At 40.5% G+C, this 18004-nt stretch overlaps 1 protein-coding gene across 2 annotated transcripts in view; it reads right to left on the reverse strand.

The window, feature by feature from the left end:
- The window catches only part of kcnab1a (potassium voltage-gated channel subfamily A regulatory beta subunit 1a), a 124953-nt gene extending 112508 nt beyond the window's left edge, over positions 1-12445 (reverse strand). The window contains exon 1 of one of the 2 annotated variants that reach the window (XM_044353194.1): positions 11818-12445. In XM_044353194.1, coding sequence (XP_044209129.1) covers positions 11818-12089 — 272 coding nt within the window. In that variant the 5' untranslated portion in view covers positions 12090-12445. Of the gene's footprint in view, positions 1-4053; positions 5794-11817 lie in introns of those variants that run through there. The other variant, XM_044353193.1, reaches the window with a different exon arrangement.
- Positions 12446-18004: the final 5559 nt, after the last annotated feature.

The raw sequence follows: 18004 nt of genomic DNA on the forward strand, positions 1-18004 counted from the left end.
CTTTTTGGGGGATTTTTTTTCAGGATTGATTAATTGATTGATAACAATAAGTCCTTTTTGAGTTGATATTAATTTAGTTACACAAGTTAAAAAGTGGAAGAACACCGAACATCCTCATTTCACTAAGGCATACATGAGTACAGTGAACCACAGACAGGTTTAACTGGCGTGATGCAGCATTTATAAAAATGTAAAAAGACCATTGAGCATATGACCATTGCAAGAAATCTGTTGTGGTGTTGCTCATTTATTCTTATTCATTTATTAATTCATCATATCCTATGTAATTTCCTGCAGACTGTGAAAAACTGACTTCAGGCACAAAGAAAGTGTTTTAATCAAGGCAGGAAGACGTCTTCCTCACATTGAAGCTATTCATAAATGGCAGATGGCGGAGGCGTTGAGCAATAACTAACTGTAACAGCTGTACCCTCTTTAATACAGTGCAATAAAAGTGAATAAAGAAAAGACGGAGCATGGCAGGGAAACATCAGGATGAACCTGTGCCGGATGTTCATTCAATGGTGAGGCGTTCAGGACCGACGTGGCTGGCTGTCAAAACGTGTCTCTAAAGGTTTTTCTTTTATCAACTCTCTAAGGAACAAAGTGGCTGATCTCTGCTTTTCTTGCACGGTTCATTAACGTTGTCACATAGCCGCTGTGTTTGGTCATGACTAGATAATTAGCGTTAACATTTGCCACATTAGCCCCGAGGAAATGATGAATGCATATGTTCAGAATTGAACGCAATAAGTTGTCACCCCATGGGCCTACATGGCAAAGACGCACATTAACGATACAATGAGCATGCACACATAAAAAGAAGTGTTGTGCAATTGAAATGTCTCACAAACAGAACTCCTTCACAACTAAAAGCACACACCCACGCCCCGCACACACACACACACACACACACACACACACACACACTAATGAATAAACTGTGGAGCATGTCAGGGCATACCGTGAAGTTAAGGCTCGCATCAGTTTTGTAGTTTGTCTCGTCTTCCTCTTTCTATCTGTGTGTCTTTGTATAATATTGAATGAATCAAAGGTTTGCCAAAATAGAAAACATCCATATGAGTGTTATGTTTTTGCGCGGACAAAACGTCATCAAAACAGTAAGAAAAAGTGACATTTTTGTTGGGCTTCACTTTGGAGGTAAATTTTGACTTATTTCTAGGCTACAATAGACTTGCAATTGATTTTTAGAGTAGTACTGTGTTACAATTTGTTGTTAAAATTAGGCCCAAGGAAGGGTTACAAAGATAAGTTTTAAATTCGGGTTAATTTGCGGTGATTGTGATTATGTAAAGTCAGGCTCCAACAGACTTAATCATCATCTCTTTCTATGGAGCCAGCAGGGTTTTCAAGAAAAACTCATTGGAAGAGCACTGAGGGAACTGATTTGCATCTCTTCCTTTGGGGTGTAAATATGGTAATAGAAGCTTTCTTCATTAACATTTTGTTGTCGGCTCTTTTTGTTTGGCTACAACCATGGCTTTGTTTTTTTTAGCATTTCTGTAATTAAGGCTAAAAGAAAAGGTTTACGGGCTGCAGAATTCTCTTTCTGATTTTACTGAACTGAAACACATTTCATTTCCTGTTTGTGTGAGTGTGTCTGTGTGGAAAGAGTGCCCAGCGCGGGTCTTGACCACTAATACACATTGACCTGGAAAAGGACGTGGGCAGCCAGCTGTTTTATTAGGTTGCCATGGCAATGAACACAAAATTTCAAACACACACACACACACAGCCTCAAGAACACACATATGGAGAGGTCCCATGGCGAAACGCTAACAGCACTTGGCCATATGAGCTCCCATAGCCAGGTTGACCCAACAGGGATGCAGACTGCCTTTACACTCCTAACACACTCCACCCCCTCACCTCGCTCTATGATCTCATATTCTCATTTCTTCTGCCCCAACACAACAGCAGAATAAGTTTAGGTTGTGTTATTATTACAGGGATTGTTACATAGTCTAATGTGTTTGCAGAATATAGCCACAGAATCAGTGATCAGCGAGCCTGGAGAGTGAACAGGCTGTTCGAAAGACCAAAATACAGTTCATGGAAACACTAAGCCAGCAGCTTCTCCAAATATAAAACACACATGGACCCATTTCTAAACAACACTGTGGATATTGTATGATTTTTGATTAAATACAGTAAATAGTAGGGCTGCAACTAAGAATTATTGTCATTATCAATTAATTTGATGATTATTTTCTCAATTAATCATTTGGTCTATAAAACGAAAAAAAGAAAACATAACATAACAGTTTCCCAATGTGATGTCTACAAAGTGCTTGTTTTGTCTGAGCTAAAGATATTCAGTTTATTATCATAAGAACAGAAAATCCACAAATCCTTACAAGGGAGAAACTGGAATCTGAGAACGTTTGGCCTTTTTGCATAGAAATTAACTTAAAATTATTAAACAATTATGAAAATAGCTGGTGATTGTTTGTCTGTCGATCATCAATCATTAAATCAACAAATTGTTGCAGTTCTAGTAAACTGAAAAATGAAATTGCTTGTGATTAACTTGTTTTTAAATGATTTTATCAATCTCAAGTTGGGATTTGTGATGTTTTTTTTTTTATAGCTCACAACCATATGAAAAAACATACCTTTTCAATGCACAGTAATTATGAGCTATTAATATTTAATAGTTTCTGTGGTTATGTGTCTGACAGGGGTTGCAGCTGTGAATGTAAAGTAGGGACTTCCATGGATACGTAAAGTTGAAAGAAAACTATTAACAAGCTGAAGCTTTCAACAGGAACTCCATCAGAAAGTGACATGTGTAATTCAAGACCATTCCTCTCCTTTCTTCTCCACTGGAGATAACGACACAATGAAGGCAAAGCAGCTACGTGCTGCTTTTTCAAGCCTGAGGGCTGAGCAGCGATCCACAATGTCCCAATCAGACTCACTCAAACCACTCACTAACATGATGCTTAGTCACAGATGACAAACTGGAGGGAAAACAACAGACACATGACGGCAGTGGGTCTCTACCAGCGCCTGAGCTGCACTTTGTCATGAAGTGGATTATCCTCAAAACACAAAAACTAGAAAACACTTCAAACACATTTCCTGTACAGAGCTGTATATATACACCTTGTGCACAAACCTCAAACACAAATCTGAAAAGAATTTTTACTTTTATTAATATCAATAAACTATCTAAGTTGTTGTGTATATGTTTATTAACATCATGGCTCTTGTGTGAACTGTGTGTGTGTGTGTGTGTGTGTGTGACAGAACATGAAACAAATGTGACACATTGAAGTGAATGTAGAAAATCCCATTTTCGTCTCTTTGTGTTCATTTTAAAAAGGAATTTGTCAAGAACCGTAAAGGATCAGATCAGAGTTACTTTATAAATAAGCAGTCATATAACACACTGATTGGCTTCAAAGAGTGGTCAATCAGTTGATGGAGATCAATAGTCACCATGATGCAAAAGGCATTGCATAACAGACAAGGGTGACCTTAAAATTGTGGAAAGCAGAAATGTGGGACAATAGATGAGCTCAGTGGATGAGTGTGCTGGTTTTCTACTCCTGACATCTTGCGTTTAAAACTTTTCCAAACTGGACTTTTTCCACATTTCAGATCTCCTCTCTGTCGCTGTCATACTTGTCTTCGGTGTACTTTTCTCTCTCTAACAAAGCAGAAATAGCCTGAGTGCAACATTGAGTAAACATCATCACATCATACCAACAAAACAACGAACAATTCCCCAGAATCTACAAACCCCACAGCCATGAGGAGCAACAAATCCCCTGTTAATTGTAGAAAATTAAAACAATGCTGGAACCAAATGACGGCAAATAATAACTGAAGCAAAGGAATCCAAAGTTAACATACAAAAAACAAACAGTGAGGAAGACACAACAACTATCTGTTGCCTTGGAGATAATGCTGTTAAGTTGCCATGGCTACCAATTACCCCGTGAGCCTTGGAATACGTAAGAGCTGCTACACTGTCCAGGAGCGTCTTATAAACACACTCACATAAACACACACAGGTGAGGTTACCTGTAGACCATGCCTGTCTGGCTCTTGATCGTGTCGTGCAGCGACAGCGAGTGGAAGTTGAGGAACTCCTCCAGCTGTTTGAGCTCCAGCGCCCTGTTGTGTTTGTTGGCTGTCCACAGCATCAGAGGAGCGTAGGGTCGAGGCCCCGTCACCGTGGACGTCTGCCTGAGGAGCCTCCCCTGGCCAGGGCCCTGAGCCTGGACTCCGCCCTGACCTCTGGGCCCCTTCTGCTTGGGATTAGGGATATCCGGGCATGTTGCTTTGTACAGGTACATCTTCTCGCTCTCTTCTTCACTTTATCCTCTCTTCCAGTCTCTCCCGTCTTTTGAGTCTGTCCCACAAACATGTACGCTCAGGATAATCCAGGTAGGCCTCCTCGCCCACACAGCGCTACATGCACCAGAGGACTGTGTGTGTTAGTGTGTGTGTGTGTGTGATTAAAGCTCAAAATGAAGTGAGGTATTCCTCTGGATGAAGCTCCACGTGAAGTATATCCTCTTATTTAGAAATTAAAAGAGGAAAAGCAGGAAAATCCAACTTGGAAAAACATCGTTTGAAAAAAGAAAAACTGAACTGTGGAGTCCATAACGAAGCTGCACATCCACATAGGAAAAACAAGCTTTTTTCTCTAACATGTAGTCCTCGGCTGTGCCACATATGTTCTCTGTACACATACACTCATGCAGATAGAGAGACACACACACATACAGATAACGCGCTCTCTCCTCCTCTCTCTCTCTCTCTCTCTCTCACCCAACACACACACTCATGCTGTCACTTTGCCCTCTGCTCAGCCAGTCTACATTATAAGCTCAGTTTGGTTTTGCTCCCTGTTAAACGGCATGGGAATCTGGGATATTTTTTTCCTGCCCTCCCTCTCCTTCTCTCTCTCTCTGTTTTCTCTCTCTCTCTCTCTCTCTCTCTCTCTCTCTCCTGTCTTCCTCCTTTTACCCATTTTCTCTCCAACTCCCTCTTATCCTCGCTTATCCACTCTCACTTTCCCCATCATCCCTCCTTTGTCTCTCAGTATTCCCTCTGTCACAAACCCTTTCACTTACTCCTGATTTCCTCTCTTGTCTCTCTTCTCTCTTACGTGCCCCCTTTTCCCTTTTCTTCACCCCCATCTTACAGCCTTTTTTTATATTACTTTATTCACTTTTCCATCCTCAACTCTATTTCCTATTTATCTTATCTCTTGTGTCATTTTTTACTCTGCCCTCCCTTTTTCCTCCGTCTCTCTCTAAACAAAGTGTACTCTGGAGTTTTGCCCATAACAAACACCTAGTATGAACACACACACTCACTCACACACACACACACACACACACACACGCACACACACACACACACACACACACACACTCACACACACATACACACAGCCAACAGCGTGTTGTTTTCATAATGAAGTGAACCACAAAATAAAGTGGGGAAGCCTCTTTTTCTTGGCTGTTTTCTATCTCTCTCTCTCTATCTCCCTCTTACACACACACACACACACACACTGAATATCTCTCACCTCTGGCCTCCTCTTGAGAATATTCAATGACATCACGTCTAGTCCTCCAGTGGATTGTGGGAATCATGAGGAATGCCATTCTCCCATATCAGGAAATTTGAGTTTAGACACACACTATTGCCCCTTTCCCCAAACTTACACACACACACACACCATTGCCCTGCTATTTAGCAAAGAACACACACACATATATGCACATACATACATACAACAGGCAACAGTTGTCAAATCAGGAATCTGCCCACACATTAGTAACACGTGGAAAGTTTAATTCACTAAATTTAACCAGTTGTAAATGTGCTGCTGATGGTTTCTATCCATCATCTAAGTTTAACTTTGGTTCTAAATTTAACTTCTGTTTGTCAGGATCATGTTTCGTTCTCCTCTCATGCTGGTATCAGGTACCAACTGCTTGGCTGTCCTTTGTTTTTGGATCCAAACCCAAAACTACCTGGTCTGGTGAGCACTGGCCTAATTCAACTGCATGGGTTCTTGTTTCTTTGTTTTTGTTCTGTTTTGTTTTTCTATTTTTATTTGTCTGAGTCCTGGGATAAGGTCATATTCTTTACTCTGTTTTTTTCTGCAAAATTTGTAAAAAAAAAAAAAAATATATGACCATATGACCAAAAAAATTGTACAAACAGCAGAATGCACTCAACACAATTTTTCAAAACTTTGCTGTGTCCAACACACATTTTTCCAGAGCTGACAACAGTTGCACCACCATGTAAGGTTGACTGTAAAGACCAGAAAGTTGTGGAAGAAACTGTTTGTAGTAATGCAAAGACGTCAGTGTACATACACGCGCATCCAAACGCGTAGAATTAGGGAGAGAGCTTGGCAGAGGGGCAGCTGTGTCTATTGTCCAGCAGGATGGGTGGAAAAACTGATCCTGCCTGGCAGCAGGAATGTCAGCTGAGCTTATGCAACGCCAGAGAGTGTTTACGGTGTATTTATAGACACATACACATCCATACACATAGAGCCTATATGTGCACACATACTGAGTATATGTATACTTTCATATCAACACGACAAACAATAACGCTCTTTTTTGCAATAAAATTCACCCTTAATTTTTTTTTCTCCCTTTCTGTCTGTTGTTTTCGCTCTTTTGCTTTGTCCTCTGGTGTTGAGAACAGTCACGTTCTCCTTTGAGCTGATCAGCATGTGGGCAGGTGAGTCACTGACAGGAATACCAAAAAAAAAAAAAAAAAAGGGAGGGAGGGAGAGGAGAGGTAGGGAAGAGGAGGGGGGAGAGGTCAGGTTGAGGAGAGTTTGGGGGGGTACGAGGTGAATCCTTTTCAGACAACATGTTTTATTTTTGTTTGTCTTCTGTCTTTCACTCCCGCCTTTTTCTCCCTCACTTTTCCCCCTCTGCTCCCCTCTCTAACTGTCAGTGTTTTACCTGTTCCCATTCTGAACTTTTTCCTTCAGCTTCATGTTCCCTGAGACTAATTAGCCAGTCTTTTTCTGTCTCTTTCATTTTACCCCCACCACCCCCACATGCACTCCCTCTAGTGAGTGAATCCCTATATAATGATTGCATATGTCTGATAATTATCTACTGAATAACTCCCGATTAGACATAGAATGAGTAGAGCAATACGCCAGAGAACAACAGTGTATTTCTTTTTGTGTGGATGATTTTTTTTTTTTTTTTTAAACTGAAGCTCACATCTACATTGTAGCCTCTTTTACATTTCACTAGGCATCTGCCGTGGATAAAATAATCTTTCTGTGTCGTTAATTTGAATGTGAGAGCTTCTTTCTATTCCATCTGACTCTATGGCAGCGATAATTACGCCAGTGATCAGTCTCCAGCCCTCAGGGACTGTCCTGCTCCTGTTTAACACCAGTGTGCTGGCCTACATTTTCCACTAAATCCCAATATTATCATCGTTGTAAATCTAAACCAGCTTAATGCTGAAGAGTGAGAGCAGAATGAGAATGATAATATTACATTAACTGTACATAATACAGTATATGGACAATACACCAAGCGCTGCATTGCATAATCGTCATTTCAGCCATCCTGAGGCTCCTCTTCTTTCTTATAATGCTTTTCATTATTAAATAGGCACTTAAAATCAACCATGAAGAGCAAATGTATTGAATTGTTGTAAGAAAAGCTTTATATCTCAGTTATAATATCAATTTTCTACTTTTCTACTTTGCTACTGCCAAGGTGCGTGAATTTTGACACGCACCTTGGCAGTAGCAGTGCCACTACAAAAAGGTATCTGCTGCTGTGTGAATCAAACCACTAATCTTGGCAGTATCACCATGCTTCATCCATCAAGCGACTGTATACTGGAACATGTGTTTTTGTTCTCCACATGACACTATCCTGTTGCCACATCTCTGTCTGTTGTGCCAGGCGTGTAAGGAAATATGAGCCCAATGGCAGGTTAGCGAGGAGCAGTGATACTGTTGCCTGTCATCATTTGAGTCAATCAAGTTTCACCAGAGCCTGGGACACTGTTGTAGGAGAAAAGGATTTGAATAAAAGGTTTGCATATTAAAAGTCTTCTTTTTTTTCATAACAATTTCTGTGTTTTCATAAAATGGTCAATTTAGTAGAGGCACAAATACAAATACAAGCTAGAATTGCTGGTTGGCAGTTTTGAGGATCATTGTACCACGAAGGTGTTATTAAGGCAGGTGTTGCTGACTTTCACAGCTGTGGCAGCCTCATTAAGGGGATGATGCATCTTGTTACTGACATGCCAAATTATTACCAACCATCTTAGAACGACAGTTTCCTTGATGCATAAAATAAAACTGAGCAATGTACAATTACAAAACACCATCTAAAGGAGGTTTTACAAGGTAATTTGTGACAGAAAATTCAATACAATTACATCATTACATCCATTAAGGCAGAATACATTAGACTTTCAATACTTGCACAATAACAGCTAAAAGGAAATGTATTTAAATATTCTATCTCTATCAAATTGGCATTAATATCATGTTGTCCTCTTAAATATGTAAAAAATACATATTTAAGGGTGAGAAAAAGATATTTTTAGCTCTGTTATTACAGCCTGGGATTTCTGTGGTTATATTCTGCTCCAGTTTTTATGCAGATTCACTGGAGAGCTAAAAATTGCAGCAATTGTTCTGATTCAAATGAGAGAGAGGATATCCAGCCATCGCTTGCTGTTTGGCATCCACATCAGGGGCTCAGAGAGGAGAACTGGCAGACAAGAGATACTGTGCGTGCGTGTGTGTGTGAGAGAGAGATAGAGAGAGAGAGAGAGAGAGAGAGAGAGAGAGAGAGAGAGAGAGAGAGTTGGCTGATTGGCAGGAAGAGGACTTTTGGAGTGGTTCATCTCATGCTCACGTCTTTTCTAGGTCAGACTGAATCGTTCTTGAAAGAACGATTCAGTCTGACCTAGTAGTGCAGACTGACTCCACATTACAATAATGACGTTGCTGTGATCAGACTGTAATGATCAGTGTCAAATATCCAGCAAGAATCAATCAGAAAATGCGCTTTTTTTGTCTGTCTGTCTCTGTATATGTGTGTGTACATGTAAGTGTGTGTGTGTGTGTGTGTTTGTGTGAGTGTGTGAAGGTGGTGCTAATCTTACAGTGATTCACACTGTGTAGCCTTTTTTATTGGTGGTCCACTGAGCTCATCACTTTGGAAACACACACACATACATACCCACACCCACACACACACACACACTCCTCGCCTCCACGTGCACATATCAAGTCAACTGAAGTCATGAGATACTTTCATCATATTTTTATGAGCCTGTAAATAAAGAGCATGTGAAGTGAGCAGCCACCAGCATGTCAACAGGCCAACTCTTGAATAACATTTAAGACCCACATCTGAAATAACAGGTTGACGTGTGTTTTTAATGGACATTGAAGACTTTGACAGAAACCATAATTTTTTCTCAGTTTTCCTTTAAAATCTACAATGACTGTACACAACATACCCCCACTTTCCATTAACTAAACCCGCATAGAGAGTCCAAACTAAAGATTTGTGCTGTTTTCTACCCATTAAATCTAATCATGAAGCAGAGACTTAAAGAATAAGGAAGGATTTTGTTGCACAAACAGTGAAACATGTGCAGTAGTAGTAGTGTAGTAGTGGGAAATAACAGTAACACATGATGAAGTGAGTGAAACTATACCAACCTTAAAATCTCCACTTGTTTTATAACACTGCAGTGCTGTGGTGGATATTGACAAAATACAGTACAGTTTATGATCTATGCATCACTTCACTGGTCAGATTATGTTAAACTTTGCTGTCAGGAAGACAAAACCCACACTGTATATCCTACATGCAGGCTCTGGAGCTCTGCTTTACTTAAATAATGTTACCATCATTCCACTAAACTGTGCTCGTGAGAGATTTACAGATCTGCAAAACTTTTAATGTGTTTCAACTGGTTGCTCCTATAAAATCCATACATGGCAAGTAATGTTCTGCAGCTAGACCAACCAGAGAAAGGCCAGGAAAAGGCTGCAGTCATAGTTACATATTTTAAATACTGTATGAGACAGGACAAACATCTGCATCATTCCTGCACCAGAACTGAACATTGTCACTAATGAATTTTTAATACACTTTGGTTCTAAATGAAGTGTAGTGTGGTTGTTGAAGAGGTGCTGCAACACATTTTAAAACAAAGACGACAGCCCACACAGCAGACATTGAGTTGGCTAATGCAAAGATATGATTTCCTCCTAATGAAAGAAACAACATTAGTTATCTTCAAGATACTTAATCAGCTCAGCGTCTAATCACCTTTGAAGACAACTCGCTGATCCTCATCCTGCAGGTTATTACAAACAACAGCTGTTTCAGGTGACACACCACCAAAAGTCCTTATGTTTAGAAGGTTTTAATGTTGTTTCAACATCTTCTTGGATCTTCCACATTTATAAAATATTCTGTTACTTACAATATAAACAAGGCCAATAAAAAGATCTTTGGTAAGTTTAGGGGAGAGAAAAATTACATGAAGCAAAAATATCTTGCTGCTTCGTTTCAAAGCTGAGCACATGATGTGATTCTGTAACTTCCTGCCAAAGAAGTTTCTCTGAATACCAAACAAATACATTTAGATTATGGAGATCCTTTTGAATATGAATTTTTGTACTTTGTTGCTTTGCTAAATAACTAGATCCATAAATATTTGAGAGACCTCGACATTTTGTCCCCACTCTATGCCCTTAGTTCTCAGTCATCCTTGTGCTTTGTTTTTCTAAATTAGAGTGAGAGCAGAGCCAAAACCAGCAGGGAGTCCAGGGAATAAAGAGAGAAGAGAGGAGATAGGAAGGAAGGAAGGAGAAAGGCTGGACTACAAACTGATGAATGTGGAGCTTTAGGCTTGAACGATTGGAATGAGACACAGACGGATTAGGCATTTAGCGACAAGAAAGAAGAGGAGAGTGGAGAGAGGAACGACATGGCGAAGGAGGGGGAGCCTGGCCCAAAACTGAAAATATCCATGTGTGAGAAACAAGAAGAGGACACAGAGAGAGATGGGGGAAAAAAGATCACCACAAGTGGAATTTGTGACTCTTGTCACAGCCTGGGAACCAGTGCCATTGGTGTTTTCTGTCTGCCAATCACAGAAGCAGGAATCAAAACTTCCAGCCTCCATATGTTTTGTCACCATGGCGTTAGAAGATGTCAACACAGTCTAATGCAGCAAGACAGATGCTGGCTATTAGCACTGCGTCCAGATCAGGTGACACAACTCTAAGCCTGGGGTCATTATGACCAACGTGACTCCTGCGACACACAATGCTCACAAATGAATGATAGGACAGGAGGGGGAACCGCTTGTCATCAGATATCGCTGATGGCCCTCCCCAAAAATACCAGAGTAATCTGTTAGCGTAGATGCACACACCATGTGTAGCTTACTCACTGTACTGCATGTTGCGCCCACACACACACACACACACACACACACACACACACACACACACACACACACACACACCAATTTCCTGATCGCAGTGTTAATGATGTGTAGAGAATCAAAATAGTTGATACTTCTGTGTATGCATGTGGAGTGTAAGTACTTGTGAGATGAATATGTCTAAGGAGCCATCAGTCAAACGATTTTGTAAATCAACAAGCAGCCCTTTTCAGCACATTAGGCCTTCAATCTGTTTGCACCTTGTCAAGAACGGCCGTGTGGTAGTTAAGCTCTCTCTCACATACATATTCACACTCACTCATGTGGGGCTTAACTGACCTGTAGGGCATGCCAGTCTTATGTGCGACTGTCTCCTCTTTGCCCAATCCAAACATTTTCAGATACCAGTTGGTCTCCATCTCTCTGATCAGCGCCGCCTTCTGTCGCTGCTGCGCCCCCTGCTTTCCGGAGGAGACATTGCGTCTGACATCCTGGGAGTTGCTGCGTTGGGCTTTCGGCCCACTGACTGAGGACACAGACAGTCTACGGTGCACATGGGGTGGCTGGTGTCCACCGCCGACGCCCCCACCGCTGCTCCGGGCGGATAGCATGGCCCCAGAGGGTGCCCCCTCCCCTCAAGGGCAAGGGAGTTCAGAGAGCAAGGTGGAGAGGAGGAAGAGCTTCGGGTTTCCAAGTGTTTCCAAGTCCTTCGCCCCTTTTTCGGGATGACTGATCACTCCAGCCTCAGACAGTGATGGATGTCTCAGGAAAGCTTGTTTTGTCTGACTGATAGTGTGTTCAGTCAGCTCTCTCAGCTACTTTTTGGCCGTCTTCTGCAGTTCTCAAAATCTCTTCAGTCACTTTCTGCGTTTTGTTTTGTAAGTTTTATGCTTTCTCTAGGCCTATTTGCTCTTTTTCTCCTCTTTCTATCTGTCTGTCTGTCTTTCTCTCTGTCTGTGCAGACTGCTCTCTGGTCTCTTATAGCCTCATCCAGCCTGAAACAGGATCCTGGTTTCCTTGTCTCGTCACAGCCTGCACTGGCCTAAAAGGAGGGAGCTAAACATGCCAGGGTGTCGACACTGCGTACACGCACAAACACGCACATACCCTGCGCAATAGGTGTACACAGATACATTCAAGTGTTAAAACAACATACAGAATAATACGGTGAAATGATTTAAATGCACACACAAATGCGCAATGCAAAACTGCACACAAACAGTAAAGTGTAAGTACTAAAGTGGAAATAAAATAAAGGATGTTGGGCATTTGAGTGTGGATTCAGTCAATAAACACAGTGGAAAATTGTTTGAAAGGGAGACATTAACAATTATTAACACGCGCCACTTGTACACCGGCGCACAAAGATTGTTTCTTTTTATCTTCAGGGCTGGTACCAGTGACAAATCTATATTTACACACTTCTTGGACCACTTCTGAGTCTTGGAGTCTTAGCACCATTCCTGGTGTCATAAGACTCCTGGCTGGTGTGGGAGAAACACACATTTACACCTTTGCCAGACATTACAAGAAACACACAGACATTTGGCTACAGTACACATTTAAGTATGTGAACACAGACCCACATATGGTAAATATTTGTACTATTTCAGACATCCTCCTTTGTCAAAACAACAAAACTGGCCTTGACTTTATTAAGTATTATCATAAAAACTGTTCTTAAAGTTCAAGTAGAGACCTCTTCTGGAAACTTTTTCTGACCAGAGATGCGTATAAACTTTATTTCTTGCCTGGCTGCACCAGAGAGTGGGACACAAAACAGGAAAAGAGCCCTGTGGAAAGAGGAGGAAAGTATACTGAAGGTGAGTGGAAGGACGCGGGAGACGCACTCGTTCAATCATCGTTCGCTGTGGTAGAGAGGGATTGCATGCTGATGAGATGCTTATTCATGTCAAGTACTGCAGAAGACACAGCTTCAAAGTTGGTGTGTTATAAGCAAAAAGAGGAGGGTAAATGAAGGAAGGAGGGAGCCGGAGCGAGGAGTTGGACGCAGTGTGGAGTTCATCTATTATGAAAGCTGGATAAGTAAAGTGCTGGCTCACTCGTCCAAACCAAAAGCTTTGCTGGGACTCCTGCATTTTAATTGTGGTCTTCATTAAAAAGTCTGAACTGTTTAAACTCAATGAGAGCAGATCAAATAAAGTCAGTCAAATCATAAAGAATTTATTTCACATTTGTCATGTGTAACTGCAAAGAAGATTAAATGTCAGAGCTAGAGTTTGTTGAAGCTCACTGAATTCACTCAAGTTATTATTGTTGTACAGAGATGAATTTTACTCTCATCTTCTTCATTGCACCATGTATCCTGTTCAATATAATTTGTGATACCTGAAAATGCTGAATTTAATTTCTGTTAGATAGATAGTTAGATGGTTGGTTGGTAGGTAGGCCATGGAGAATTCAACTCATGATCATTGATTTCCCATTTAAAGGTTAAGTGTTGCCGATATGCACAAAAGGGTCTTAGATTGTGTGCGAAGACATTTGCAAGCAGAAAAAAAGAATGACTGCTGCCTTACTCATTCTCCAATTTAACCGATGACTGCGTTGTTTGATCATTGGTTAATGCAATCAACCAATCACTGGTTAATGCAATTAAACAATCATTGATCAATGCAATTAACCGATGATCAGTGACACCACCGAGGTTTGTTAATTGGCTGATAAACCAGTTAACGGACCTGACATGTGTGTGCCTTGTGGTCAAGCCATGTGGTCTCAGGATCCTCCTGATATCTAAGCAGACACCCAGAGAGCGGTGTCCTCGGAGGTCAAGCGAATAGATCAGCGATGGAGTGTCAGCACTGAATTATTCAGCAGGGTAATGAGACCCTGATAGCTCCCTGGACATGTCAGAGGGGCCTGGGGCGAAAGATCGGGGTCAGTGCTGACTGTATAGTTTGAAGCGTTGGAGGACAGACCTCTGAGTCTGCAGGTGTAAGTCAGCTGCTAATTTCTACTGGAGTTCTGCAGTACATTTCAAAGATGTGCAGTATCTAGTATGCCTTGCTGATATGACATTATGTACTATGATAGGATAGAAATATGTCAACTACCAGAGATTTTGCTGTACCAAAGTAACTGTCCATTCACATTTATACCTCAGGTTGGTCATAAAGTAGGACAGCTTTTAGGATTTAAAGGATTTTTGCATCAATGTCATGAAGTTCCTTGATTATTTAGGTATTTAATTACTGGATTAACGAAAAACAGACAGTCCCGTCTCATTATTTCATCTATAAATAGTTTCTCAATTGAATTTCCAGTGACTGTATCAATATAATATAATAATAACAGTAATATCATGGTATAAAATAAGATACACCATTACATGTACTCTGATTTTATCTATAATGCCCCGCAGTATTAGATTTGAGTCAAATAGGTAACATTAGTAGTAGTGGAAGTAGAAGTAGTAATACTGTATTTGTTAGTTTTTTTTAGGATCTTGCTTGTCTTGGAGTTCAAACTCTGCCAGAGTTAAGGCTTCATTTCCCCTGTGGTTATATGCAGCGTAATGACTCTAGCTGGCGATAAGTAAAAGCAGCATATGGCATATTTTTCATGGCACAGACATGCGTTTACACAGCACCTCCACTGGATGACCTGTCATCCCTCAAGGTCTCTGCCTGAGGAGATTCATCGCACGAAGTGAATCCAATCTGACTTGTCTGTGATGTTGTCGTCACTAAGATGGAAATTCTAGCATGGACAAAATCAGTCATTCAAGTCCCTTTATTCCGAACCCCTACTGAGACGCAAACTGATACAATGCAAACACACACTCCACGTGCACACACACACACACACACACACACACACACACACACACACAACAGGTGTGCATGGTATATCCAATTCTTTCTCTTAATATGCTAGATACTGTTCGATTAGTCTAATTATCACTATCAGTTTACCTGGCGTGATAACAGCCTTCATCTTTTATCAGTGATCACCACAGTCACGGGCCAACACAGTGCTGTACAATCTTCTGTACAATACTTCAGTACTACTGCACTAAAGTTGTGTACATGAGAGGTGGGTATAACAATTGAGGTATTACAAAAAATGAATTTATCACAGAGTTCTTAAGTAGATACTGCATGAACTTGATTCATGAGGTTCTATCTGTCTTTATTGTTCCGAGATAATCAGAACATCCATTTACTTAATTTATGATGAGGCCATTTTTAGAAGTTACAGGCCTCAAGTAAGACTGCATACTCGTTAATAGGTGCTGATGTGAGTGACATAAAAGTTAAACATAACTGCTTAACTTCAAGGTCACAACTAGATAAAAGCCTGAATGCTTCAGTGTCTGTGTGTCTGTGGTCTGAACTGGATCAGCCTGAGTATGGAGGACTGTGGTTGGTAACTTTAAACATTTCTTCATCTCATTTCTTCATTCATTTTTCTTACAAAACATCCTATATTTGTAGATGCTTACACATATCATAAATATATTTTACTCTTGCATAGATTCCAGCAACTGAGTGAGATTTTCTTCCATCTTCAGTTTTCCAGAAATAATTCCATTTTTTTTTTTTTTTTACTCCATTTTGCATTGCAAACATTTTGTCATAAAAAGGTGAAGGTTTCCTTCTTCATGATGAATGGCAAAGTTTATATTCTGATTCTCACATGAGAAGAAGATAAAGGATAAGTCTGGCAATTTTGTATATTTTGCATAGTGTCAACAAACATGTGTGCAGAACTAAACCAACAGTGAAATCATCCTACTTAGAAGTACTGTGTGTGTATCCAAAGTCTGATATATCGTATTCCTCTGTGTCCAAGACCTCTTTTTTCATCCAAAAAGTATAAAAAGCAGATCATTGAGTCACACAGTTGCACTGAGTGGCATGTTCCTTCGCCCTGAAGACTATGGGCACGTTAGTTTGTTTAGAGACGGCTCAAGACTAATAGCAGCAATCTCCAGAAGGTAATTCCTTGTACGACAACAGCCATGTATGGGAATGCAGTTCCATTTGCAGAGCTTTGCTAGCGTGTTGTGCCAAGAGGTCAAGAGATTGTGATATGTAGCACAACAAGTTAGCGAAGCTCTGTAAACCGAATCATTTACCCACATATGCACAGTGGTGCCTGCCGTACAAGGAACTACTCCCTAGAGACTGAAAACTTGATCGTTGTTAATAGTCTTTGGATCGGGTTTCTAAACAAACTAATGCAACTGTAATCTTCAGAGCAAAGGAACATGCCACTCAGCGTAATGGTGTGGCTCACTGACATATTCATGAGCCAAGTTAATCATTCTTATCTAATCACACTCATCAGTAATATTATCATGAAAATTTAATCTTTCTTGTTTCATGTTTATATATTTACACATTTCTTTATCAATCACTTTTTGTATTTATTTTTTCAACTGTGTAATCCACAGAAAGAGAAAAAGACAGACGGAGGAAAATCAGTAGTAGATGCACACAGACAGTGAGAGGGTTTATTATTAGTGCAGATGTCTGGGAGAGAGGCAGTGAAGAATGGTGAGAAGGTGATAAAGGATAAAGAGGAGAGTGGGAAACTTGGAGGCTTCAGAGAGTTAAAACAGTTAAGAGACACACAAACACACACATGCATACACAACCACACAGGCGCCAAACTATATGGAGTAAAAAAGAACAGCTGCTCCCTCCACTAATAAATTAGGAGGAGCAAACTTGAGCCTCTGCACCTCTATTTAGTCTTTTGACCCTCAACCTGTTCATTTATTAGTTGAAGTTGTGAGTAGCATGCATGCAATTCTCCTCTGATGATAAATCTATAAAATAAGAGACAAAGGGGGTTGTTTCACACATCTAACAATGCCCTACTTGTGATCTTTCAGCTCCCACACAGTGCAAACTGAAAGAGAAAATAATCTTGGAACAGCATTGCCATTGTCAGGTAAATTCTTCAGCTCTGAAACGTTTTGACACAGAAAGGTTCAGAAAGGTTCATTTTAGTTTTGAAACGTTTTTGAAAACTCTGATATGACATTTTGGGTGAAAGCAATTTTTTGCTCCACAGCAAGAATATATGGTTTCTGACATTTTATTCCTCCCCTCAAACTCTACGTCTCTGTGCTGACAAGAACAATAGTGTGATCTTCTTTTTTATCTCTTTGAAGTCAGATTAACGCTGTTCTCAATATCACACAAATCTTCTTATTCCTTACAGCCTTACATAATACAACAAGGTATCAGTGAAAATGGAAAAGGTATTTTGCGTCAGAGCACAAAATGCATCACTATGAATTACAGGAAATCATCAGAGAATCTAAATATAGCCTTATGACGTGTACACACACACACACACACACACACACACACACACAGGAGCTCCAAGGATCTTTACACTCTTGAGCCCACAAGAACAAGATGAAGAACACAAAATGTCCACTAGACTATTTTCTAAGTGATTGACCTGGTAAGGATGATGAGAAGTCCTTGATAGTGTTTACTTTTTACAGCAACCTGTGTGTGTTACTAGTGTGTGTGTGACGTCA

This window comes from Thunnus albacares, chromosome 6, assembly GCF_914725855.1.
Source record: "Thunnus albacares chromosome 6, fThuAlb1.1, whole genome shotgun sequence".
Lineage (NCBI taxonomy): Eukaryota > Metazoa > Chordata > Actinopteri > Scombriformes > Scombridae > Thunnus > Thunnus albacares.